At 47.7% G+C, this 12,012-nt stretch overlaps 1 protein-coding gene across 1 annotated transcript in view; it reads right to left on the reverse strand.

The window, feature by feature from the left end:
* EEIG1 (estrogen-induced osteoclastogenesis regulator 1) overlaps positions 1 to 6,231 on the reverse strand; it is a 49,978-nt gene extending 43,747 nt beyond the window's left edge. Inside the window, exon 1 of the mRNA XM_066580649.1 lies at positions 5,459 to 6,231. Coding sequence (XP_066436746.1) covers positions 5,459 to 5,604 — 146 coding nt within the window. The 5' untranslated portion in view covers positions 5,605 to 6,231. The remainder of the gene's footprint in view (positions 1 to 5,458) is intronic.
* Between the last annotated feature and the right edge of the window lie 5,781 nt (positions 6,232 to 12,012).

Consider the following 12,012-nt stretch of genomic DNA (forward strand, 5'->3'; position numbering starts at 1 on the left):
GCTAATATCTGGGCAACGGAGGCAAGTAGAACAGAAATAAAGGTATCTATGGATTCCACGTAATGTTGCAGATAGTACATTACATTTGGTTTATAGCACAAAAATAGGTGATCGACTTCCTGTAAGACTGAGATGCAAGGAAAGCTATCGGATTTCATTTTCCGAGAATCTGACGTTCCCTAAAACAATGCAAGGTAAGAGACAAACATCAGGAGGAACGTCCGGCATTCAGCCCGGCAATCTGAGAGCTCGGCACCTATCTGGTTTCTTCTATGTTGCCAAAGCACCTTGTGAATTCAGCACACAATGGTCCTAGCAACGAGCTGTCACGGCGCCATCTACCTTCACTCGGTCACCTCTTCAGAAGGGATACAGTAGATCCAGAACACATATGGCCGGTTTTAAATACCGCGGTAATGGCCAAAATGGACTAAAATGTGTAAGGCAAACGTTCAACCATCAATCCACATAGCCAATCTACATGATTTTTTGCTGGGACCTTTGCTGATCTGCTGTTAGCTGGGCCATTGTACACATGCCCTGAGCTGATTTCTGCAGGAAGTAGACAGCTCTATTCTCACTGCAGTGGCCCGGCTTGGTACTGCAGGTCAAGTTCTCTTTGGCGTGAATGAGAACATGGCCTGCAATACCAAACCTGGCCACTGGAGCGGGAACGGAGCTGATCGGCAGGGGTCCTAGGTGACAGAAACCCACCAATCTACTAGTGATTATGAGGATAAGCCATCAATAGTTTACAACTGAACAATCCCTTTAACAAGTGGGAGAAGAGAAGTGACCGATGTCCAATCCCATAAACCGTACATTCCCAAATCTGCAAACGCATGATACAAGTGACGCGTGGGGATTCAATGTTACTCATGTCTTGTGCAAGGGACATTTCAGAAAGCGATAGATGACACATGCCAGGTCTCCTCATATTTGCAGTAGTAGCTTTGCTTCATATGACTCAAGGAAGCATTAAGAATTCTCAGAAGCACTTGGTTCTAGGAGCTTCAATACGAGAGATTGAAGACGTTGACTACAACGAATCCATCCAGAAGACGCCCGATGACCCAGAATCCAGCGGTCAGAAAGGTCAGCCTTCTTATCGGGAAGGTCCATTTCATCGATCAGAGTTTAAATTATTAATGCGTTTCGATCACAACATTACTGCAGGGCATTATGGGAAAAAACACAGAAAAGACCACAAATGACTGCAGATCAATAGAGAGTGGATAAAAGACACGCTAACCGTGAGAAGAACATGAAAACAAGAAGGGACATCCAGAAGTTGGTTCAGAAGCAGAGCTCTACCACTGAACAAGTGACCTGGCCGTCCGGCCGCCGCTACGCGTGATGGGATACACAACTGTATGCAATCAACGATGAGCCCGAATGGGACAATCTCCGCAAGAGCTGGCAACGAGGAGCATTCAGGGCGGCCAGATGTCAAATTCCTTCCAACTTAACAAGTGATAATACGGAAAAAAAAAAGATCAAAAGGGCGAAAGGCGTGATCAGCCGCCCACCGTCAGAGAACGGAATAACAGAGCCGTCCGGGATCATCGTAAATCCAGGAATGTGTCCCAAAGAGAGAAGGCAGTCCAGGTTGTTTGTACTCAACATCTAGATGTAGCAGAGCCGAATTGGTTATTATGTCTATGCAGAGATCATGATGAGTAGTGCCAAGCTCTGCTACCGCTATATGTAGGATGCCTATAGGGGCTTATTTATATTAGCGGATCCCAATTTAATCCATTGAAAAAGGACTAATTTGAATCTGCGTATATCTGTGTAGGAAAAAAAAAAAATCTGCTTTGGATTCTGCGATGTGACCGTGCGCTTACAAGGGTCATCAATCGCCATCTGTATAGCCCCATTGACCATAATGGTCTGTGCAAACACTTACGTGAAAACTGCGCCCAATACACAGGCCGAACAATGGCCTGCATGCCTTAGAACTGGGATAAGGGTCAACAAGCTGGTGTATGATAACAGCAACGTGGCAATTCCCAGGAAATTCCCGTAAGATCCCATATCCACAGCGCCCGACGTCAGCGGGCGATTGGCGTATCCAGGATCCGACCCCATGCCTTATCTGCATTCAGAAGTAACCCGATATCACAGCGGTGCAACCTCACCGCCGTCCGTGTGCTGCTCAACCCTACAGGTGCGAATACGGCTCAAAGCGTAAATTAACCATTAACTCCTACCCTGCCACGACTATGTGTCCCCCCCTCCTCTCCCCAAGACAAGTCAATTTTGGGACTAAATGGTGCATGAAGAGACTCGCTGCTAAAAGGTAGTCGCTGTCTAGTTCCAAAACCTGATAAATTATAGAAAGTCAGAAATGGATAAATCTGATCGTTTAGACCGCGGCGGTGTCAAGACGCAAAACGTCTTCCCTTTAAAAAAAAAGTTTACGGTGGAGGAGCCAGAATTTAATGTGACGGGTCCATCAATCATTCAGGAAACACAAGGTGTACAAGAGTCACATTCCAGGTCATGTGACCGCGTAGCGAGCTGCTGGCTTACAGGTCAGATTCCACCACCAAGTGATCCGTGTATACCGTACAGCGTGCCAGCGGCCCGGTGACCGCAACGTACATGAGAGGAGCATGGCGGACAGAGACGCCGCTTTGTAGATGAACTGACATTCACGTGTTAATCTGCCCGACGTTCTGAGCAATAAAGGCGAAAGGGAGATGTGCGGTATAGCGGAGTAACGGGCTGCAGTCACACCTGGGGTCTGATACCTTAAGGGTCCTAAACGGACAGTGCCGCTATAAGTAGACAATTTTGAAGGAGGGGTACAGATGGTTGTTATAGGTCAGGTTCATTGCAAGTTTCCATTCTACAACTTCAAACAGCCCCCAGATATTTCTGCTTTAGCAAATACTTGCTTTCCTCATAGAATGACTATTCTGGTCCCTCTGTTGTTCCTCCTGGAAAGGTTTGAAAAATGTACACCAGTGCTCTAGTCCCAGGGGGTGTCCTTACACAGTCCTATACTGTCAGTGCTTATTAAACACTAGAGGCACACCACCAAGCGGTAACACAATAGTCCGTTTCCAGTAGGAACAACAGAGGAATGGAACAATAAAACAATGTTGGCTCGTTCACATAACGCTCTGTTTAAACGGCGCTCGTTCAGCGAACGCGATACAGCGAATGACCATGACTGATTGATTCTCGTAGGAACGAGCCAATGACGCCGCTGCTGCTTGTCCAAAAAAAGAATGGACATGCTGTGGCCGGCGGATCCGCGCCACAATGCCGGTTTTTGCCGCAACAAATTTGCCGACCCGTGTGGACGGGATTTCTGAGAAATCTCGTCCACATGGCTGGCTAACCCTGGGATTACCGGCCGCAGGCGGATTTGCCGCGGCGAGATTCCGGACGGAATTTCCGCGGCAAATCCGCCCTGTGTGAACCCAGCCTTAGTGTTTAGCGCGTTCTTACTGCTCAGGAGGGATTAAGTAACAAGTGTAAAGGGCAGGTTGGGACCAGCCGGTACCTCGCCGCGCCTGTACAAACACACATGTACAACTTCTACCTGGAAAGCGCCTCGTCATGGAAAGCTACGCAGACCTGTGCGGAAATGTCCGGTTATAACCAACAACACGGAAAACGCGACGTTGTATTACACAAGCAGTGAGAATTCTCATTTGGCACGACTAGCAGAAGAAATGCCCGTGGCACGCAGGTCCTCCTCTAGTCGGCCGTCTCTTAGTTACATCTGTTTCTTCTATTTCCAGGAGTGACAAAAGGCCGTCATTACTGCTCCCTCGAGGCTCTCGCCCCACATTTCCCAGGCTCCCGGATAACAAATCCGCCAAGTTACTGGGAAAACATGGAATTCTGGGAAACCGGTAATGACCACCGTACTGGTCGTCACCCAGAAGTAGCGCTATAAAAACGACGGGTTAAAAGGAAACAGCCCTTATTTTTTTATTACTCTACTTCATGTGTCTCAGGCTGCGCGAATACGCCCATTAGAACAGACACAGGCGAATGTCTGGCGCACATCTGGCGCAAAATCCCGGAAAAGAAAAAAAAAAATCACGCAGCATGCCGGAAGCCCAGCAAACCCATTTACAGTTAATGGGGTCGGTTAGAAGCCGACGTAAGACGGATCGGTCCCAGGCGGACATTCTGCTTTCCCATTCCCACGATGGAGTAAAAAAACGGAACACCCAAAGGCAAATGTGAATGCGGCCTATACAGATGTAGCAGAGCAGAGTTTGTCACGGATCACAATATAGTGATGTAACAACGTGCCGTTCGTGTGTTTACCCACAACGGTGGGTTAAGGTACCTTTAGACGGGACGACTATGGCGCGAAAGAGCGAATTAGAACGACAGGCGTTCAGCGTAAACACGGCACAGACAGGGCGACGAGCGATCAGACGCTAGTTATTTCGTTTCAGCTTATCCAAAGCAATAGTCGCCGGTTGATCAGATGTCGCTTGGTGTAAAGTCACGGTCGTTCCCATTTCAATGACTTGCAAAAAAAAATGGCGTGGCGATTCCCCTACGAACTAAACAACTAAAGTGTGAACACGGCTATACAGGTGTAGCAGAGCAGAGTTTGTCGCTCATCACAATGCAGTGCTAGAACAACGTCTGCGTTTTTTACATACCCTAGTGGATCAAGCTTCTGCAACCTCAGAGTTAAAAGACAAACTCAGCTCTGCTACATCTTAAAAAATCCTGAGCACAGTTGGGGCGGCTACATTTGCGACTTGGGAAGCAGCGCCAAACAGAACGATAAAAATATGTATTTTACAAAAATGCTAAATACGAATTTAGCAATGTAAGAAAAAAAATTCCATAAACTAATGTCCTTACACCCGGCAGATCATAAACCAATGAACCCTTGCCCCTTTATGTGGCAGATTATATAACCCCCTCACATGCCTACTCATATACCCTTACCCCCTTGCATACCCGCTCATATACCCTTACCCCCCTTCGTATGCCAGCTCCTATTATTAACACCTCGCATACCCTTACCCTTCATGTGGCAGCACATTTACCCTTATATTGCACCTTACGCACAGTTAACCCTTTGTGTGGCAGTTCCCATATAGTTCTCCTCTTGTGTGGCCGCTCACACACCCTCACCCCCTTATGTAACACCTTATACACAATTACCCCCCTTGTGTTGCATCCCATTACTTCTTCACATCCTTGGTAATTGGCACACAATTTGCATCACAAAGGTGCTGTCAGGAATTCGAGGGGGTGACATACCCCTTACTTCCAACCTAAGGATCAAGGCCGGTCTTACTTTCAATTGCTAACAAGATCAGCCCAATAAACCTGCTAAGTATACACCTAATTAAAAGGCACAAATGATTGCGCTCAAGTCTCACCGGTCGGCGATTCGGAGAAGAATGTTCACTTAAGGACACCCGGTTCCTTTCCGACAACCTTGACTTTCCCTCGGACTTACCTGCTAGACAAGCTGACGAAGTCCCCACCGTCCAGCAGCCGGACCTTACAGAAGAGGACCCCATTCACGAAAGGAACGGCCGTCAGCTCCTCCAGGGTAAAGACGGTCTGGAACTTGAATTTTTTCTTCTTGGTCAAGAAAGCCATGAGTGACCCTTCAAGACAAGGCAATGTCTCCAAGCGTTAAGGTTAAGAGAAAGCAGATGGAACTTGAAGAGTTTGGAAGAAGGAGGGGGGTTGGAAGGAATTTTTTCCCCCCTTGTTCCAAGAAGAAGGCAAAAAAAAAAAAATCTAGAGCTTCGAAGTCTTTTATCGCCCGTCTACTTCTATGTATCTGTGGTTGGGGTGTCCGGCCCTTCTTCGGCAATGGATGCCCCAAGAACTGATTGAGAAGATGAAGGATCTTTGGAGCATCTCCAGGGGGGTTAGTAGGACTGGACCCGCAAACTCCAAACCAGCAGAGATGGGGGGGGGGGTGTCCCTTTAATTTCTTCGTTCTCGGAGGGGGAAGCCGGTTTGTCCTTGGTGATCTCCGAAGGCGTAAAGTCTGGAGTGTTGCGTTACTTCTCTCCAACGTCGTAGCAGCAGGGAGAGCGGTGGGCTCGTTCCTCCGGAGGCTGTGGAGGTTCAGCCAGTGATCAGCAGGAATCTGAACTCAGCACTGGGCTGCTAAAGACTCCTCCTCTACCGGCAGGATGGGCGGTGGAGGGGGAGGAGAGCCGCTTCTCTCTGTAGCCACTTCTTCTCATAGGCACATCATCACCCTTCAGGATCAGCAGCGCCTGCAACAAAACAAACACATCTGAGAAAGGAAAACAATCAGCAGGCAGCAGAGACGTCACCAGCTGGGATCCGCCAATAACACCGCAATCCCATTTATTGCGGTACATTTAGGGGACTACGTGGCGGTGACCTATTCTGCAGCATCAGAACGTTTTAATGGTCGCGAACGAAAAATTGTGTAATAGTGCTTCAATCCAACAATTATAATATAGATTAAAATTCCTTTCATTCGGCATTAACTGGGTGGATTATCAAATATTCTGGATTACCGGACAGTCAGAAACGAAGTATGTAAAGATGTATAAAACGCATCTTCTGCCGCCGCCGCTTCGTGTTTTGTTTTTTTTAATCAGAGAAAAAGTCTCGGAAAACTTAGGAAAATTAAAGAAAAAAATTCATTCTAAGGCCGTAAGCGCATATACGTATGCATTTGCACAATGGCCGTTGTGTATTTGCACACGCTTATGTAGGTTTCACTGTACTTTTTGCATGCGTGAAGCATACACATTTCCGCACACAGAAAAAAAAAAACATTCCCCGCTATATTGACTTCTATGGGGACCATTGGTGAGCAAATCCGCAGAAAAACGGAAACGTAGTCTATTTTTTTTTTTTTTTGCAAGACCGAAATGTGACGCAAAATACAGAAGTAGGAACTTTAGTGACCCCTCCTCTATTCACCTCCCCAACATTCAGGCTGAAGGACGCACAGCACATCTACCATTTCCAGCAAAGCCAGGCAATTGCTTAAAAAGCGATTTCCCGCTATCTTAATCCCCCGCTGGGCGGAGGACTTGATCTGCTAAGACGCGACATGTAACCTTTGAAGACGACACTTCGTTTGATTTGGACTCCTGCAGCAAAGTGGAGGGGGAAGAAAAACTGCACTTTGGATATAAATGAAGGTGAAGCCGGCTTTAGGGCGCCTCCTACAGGAGCTGAAATAGACGACAGCGAGATGCAAATCATGGTCTGTACGGATCACATTTGCATTCGCATTTTGTTCGTTGTTTTGCGTAGAGTTCAACAGGTCAATAAAAGAAAACTACACTGGATGTCATCAGACGCAGCTTTACCGGAGGGGAAAGCGCATTCTGCCAGGCCGTAGGGAGAGAGGGGGACGCCACTGGCGGGCTGCAGGGAGAGAGGGGGGACGCCGCTGCACACGGCAGGGAGAGAGGGGGGACGCCGCTGCACACGGCAGGGAGAGAGGGGGGACGCCGCTGCACACGGCAGGGAGAGAGGGGGGACGCCGCTGCACACGGCAGGGAGAGAGGGGGGACGCCGCTGCACACGGCAGGGAGAGAGGGGGGACGCCGCTGCACACGGCAGGGAGAGAGGGGGGACGCCGCTGCACACGGCAGGGAGAGAGGGGGGACGCCGCTGCACACGGCAGGGAGAGAGGGGGACGCCGCTGCATACAAAGTTTTTAAAAATTTCATCAACATTGCTGCTTCTGTAAGTGCGACGGATTGTCCGTGCGGAAAACCCGCAGCAAATCCACCCCGTGTGAACAGGGCCTAACTGTGTGCAGTACAGGCAGCAGCTGAGCTGCAATCATTTTTCTTTGATGTTGTGCCATCTATAACCCCAAGGGACCAATGCACATTCTGTTTCCCCCTGCCAACGTTTAATGACCCTCAGGCTTCCTTCCCCCTTTCCATTCCCCCAGTTCCTCTCCTCGCCCCACAGAACACTACACCTAGTCTCTCCCCCAACAGACCCCTTCGTACCTCCTGTCTCCACCCTGCTGCTCCACAGAACCCTTGCTAGGTTGCGCCTTACCCTCTGCCCACCAACACTGCCTTCTCCGTGAGAATGTGATGGCCAAAACCCCTTAGGCAGTATAAGGCCCAGAAGCTCTGATCGAGTCGGGAACTCAACAATTCATGCAAATTACAAGAGACAAATGAAAAAAATATATAAAATATGCAAACTATTTTAGGACTGGGCTGAATATAGTTTATAGAATAACACTGACGACTCACTTCGTTTCACCCCCCACCCCGATGACCTCAAGGGACGGTCAGGAGTCTATAAATGCGCTATTATACGGTGTTCTTTCATCTGTAGGGACAGGTACCGTTTCTTCTTAGGGAGAGAACCCAGCAGGTGGGAGGAGACTTCTAAGGCCATGCATGCTTCTCTGGGAAATATGCAAATAGACAATGGAACAATGCCTCCACAGCGCCACCTATTGGAAGGCAGCATCTCTGAAAGTCAATGTCTGATCTTTTAACAGTTCTTGTAACGTGACTGGGAATATAAGCCAAAGCCAGAGTCTTCTCCAGAAAGAAAAGATAACCAGGTACAGACTGTTTCAGGGTGATTGCCCCCCCCCCCTCAGAGTGAGGTAGGTGGCTGGCTGGGTGAGAGGCCTATAACATGGGTTGGGAAGGGTATCATTAGGGAGAGCACCTAGAAGGTGTGAGGGGACTTATAAGGCCAGCCATGCTTCTCTGGTAAATATGCAAGTAAAGAAAATGGAACAATACCTCTGCAGCGCCACCTATTGGGAGGCAGCATTCCTGCAAGACAATGTTAGACTTTTTAAACAAGTCTTATAACAATGACTGGAGCTTGTCTAAAGAACCTAACATTGACTTGCAGAAATTCTGCCTTCCAATAGGTGGCGCTGCAGAGGTATTGTTCCGACTTTCCATTTGCATATTTCCCAGAGGAACATGGGATGGCCAATTTTAGTCAATAGGGTCAGTTGAGTTCCATAATAACTCGGACTGATTCGCCAGGGGATTCCGTTCGAGGAGCAGGAAAACATAACCCCGAGGGCAGATGTAAAAGCGGCTGAAGCCCGTTACAATACAAAAAAAAAAAACCAAAAACCCGAATGATTTTGCAATAGAGCCTCTTCTGTAATCCGGAGGTTGCAGGAACTCGCATGACTACATAGAAGTTCCCAGAATTTCATTTTGCATGAGAACAGATTGGGAAGCAGGGAGCGGGCTTGTCTGGGATTAAGTTGAGCTCTGCTGAATTAGAGGCAGCGCAGCCGGGGCTATTTTTGTTTATGTCTAAATCCTCGGTGGGAAAGACTATACGTCTTCCAATTATCTCTTCATAGTCCTTGTACTAATCCAACAAAATATGACCGGTTTAACAATAGCTCACAGATCTTAAAGTCACACGAACCAACAAACTCTTACCTGAATATTACCGCCCCCTATTGTTCCAGACTGTCCTTGAAACCCAACCATGAAGAGGACAGAAATCCGAGTCAGCAAGAGGTCTCTGGATAGCAAAGGCTCCTCCAAACGTTTGGCATCAGAGTGGTTGTCCAGATAGACTAAATATCCATACGGCACGCGATATGACAACCTTCACTTCTTGCCTGGTTCTGACATGGGTCATGTTATATAGCTCCTGTCTTTGTGCCGTCAGATCATTAAGGGGGTAGTTGTTGGGCTTGTCTTAATAACTAAGTCCGTCTCCAGTCCGCTTGATGACACGGCGCACACACAGAAAGGGGCCATACCACTTCACCCGGGGTCGGAACCAGGCAAGTGGAGGATCTAAATACCACGGGTCCGTGTAAGCATTTAGTCAGCTTCCATGGACAACCCCATTATCTATATATTATATTATGCTCTTGGTTATACTCCGCTGAATGTTAGTGAAAAAGTGTCCCTTCAAGGGCTTGAAGAGTTTAGGGTATATGCAAATAGGCTATTAGTGAACTCAGAGTTAGTAGAGGGGGGTCCTCATCTCTTGACCAAAGTAGAGAGAGTCTGGAGGACCTGTCCTGTTCTGCACTGACATACCATTAATCAGTGGGGGTCCCAGCAATTGAGCCCCCATCGATTAGACACTAAGGCTGAATTCACATGGCCATATTTGGGAGCACAATACACAGTGAATAGAACCCATTGATTCTCAGGTGCTGAGACCCCCGCTGATCGCTGAAATGAAGGGGCTGCGGCGCTCACCCAAGCGGTGGCATTCTTCAGCTGTCATGGTCACCCTTCGACTCCTCTGGGCAGCTGAAGATGAACGCATTGGCTTCTGCAACGATGGCAGCCGAAGGGGCACAACGCTCAGGTGAGCACTACAGCCCCTTCATTTCAGTGATCAGCGGGGGTCTCAGCACTTGAACCCCTATAGATCAAAGCTTTTGACAGGTCGCTCTAAGGTGTCAGAAGTTTTTCTTTTAAGATTATTTTTTTGGCCCGTCTGCACTTGGAAGTACAGGATCTGCTCGGAGGATAAGCAGTTTTATTTTTGGTCAGCCTTCTACGGTAAAACATCAAAGTTGATGAAGAATTACAGGGAGCTGGCAGGACCCTGCCCATGCCCAACTTCCATCGAAACTGGGCTACAATTCATATCTGGTCGAGGCCAGGCTGTGATCTATTTACGGTGCCAACACCATTACCATCCCTTCGGTGGGCTGCGGGCAGTGCCGGCACAGTGTTCCTTTCAGATGGCCAGTAGAGGACTCATAGAGTAGGAGTAGCCCAGGAACAATGGTTTAAATGCACATTATTGCTACGGCCATTTTTCCCCACTTCACAAAGCAGTGGAAAAATACAATTTATAAGAATAAGTGATTTTTTTTAACAAATGTCCTTGTATTTATAGTCAGGCTTCTAGAACGTTCTTTTTTTGCTTGGGTACTGAATGTCTTTTTCAAGGACTATTTACTTTGCAGTAGAACATAATGTATCATTTTCTCTGCATACGCAGCTATATATACATGCATGTGCACGTTGTAAACTTACTAGGATTTGCTATGAAAGGTTTAATAAATTAGGATTGGTTGTTGAGGGGGTGAAGTCGTTTGTGATCACCTCCAGACAAGTGCTGGAAAGGATGCTGTATGAAATAACGAAGCACTTCAGAAGAACTCGGAAACATCACTTGACTGTTTCTCATTGTTCTCTTCTCCGATGCATCAAATAATTAGTCCCACCTGATTGATAAGACGACGATATCCATTGAGTATCACCTAAATTAAGTGATTACCTCAACACTATACTCCAAAATATAAGAACCCCGTGTACTAGCTGCAGTTACAGATACAGCCATGGAAGAAGAGCGGAAGAAAGGAGACAGTTTAGGGAATGTTCCCACATAGCCGAAAATGTTGCAGAATGCCTACAACGGACATTCCACACCAAAACTATGCACTATAACAGCGACAGAAAATCCGTCAAAATTTTTCCGCTACATAGGAATAGACAAAATCTATTGACAACCCAGCCTCAGGATAGGTCAATAATAGTTAATCGCCAGGGACCCTGCCGCTTGGGATCATCTGTAATAAGATGATTGCCAGGGCCAGCAGGAAGAACGTGTCATAGGGGACAGCAGCGGAAGTGTTCTTATTGCAACCAATGGGCTATCACACTTCCAGCACTTTTGCCACCGGGCAACCCTTTAAAGGGCCACTCTGGGGAAACTTTTTGCCCCATGCATACAATTGCAACATGGCGCATACTAGAACAGATAATATACATACCGATCGCTAGATCAATGAAGTATCTGCTCCGCTCCAGAACGCGTCATCCCAAGTGACATCTACTCCGTTTAATTGAATCCTCCTTCGTTCGCTGTGAGACCAGAAGCGGCTTTCTCTATTCATTCCCATGACAGCTGCAAATCGCAGCATGCTCTATTTTGCTGCGGAATCCGCTGGATGACTTCCATTGATGTCAATGGAGGCTGTTTGGCCCGCAGCCCATATGGGCTGCGGGTACCCACTTCGCGTATGGGCTGCGGGTACCCACTTCATCGCTAAGCGACGGCACAGGAAAT

The sequence above is a fragment of the Eleutherodactylus coqui genome, chromosome 10 (genome assembly GCF_035609145.1).
Source record: "Eleutherodactylus coqui strain aEleCoq1 chromosome 10, aEleCoq1.hap1, whole genome shotgun sequence".
In the NCBI taxonomy this organism is placed as follows: domain Eukaryota; kingdom Metazoa; phylum Chordata; class Amphibia; order Anura; family Eleutherodactylidae; genus Eleutherodactylus; species Eleutherodactylus coqui.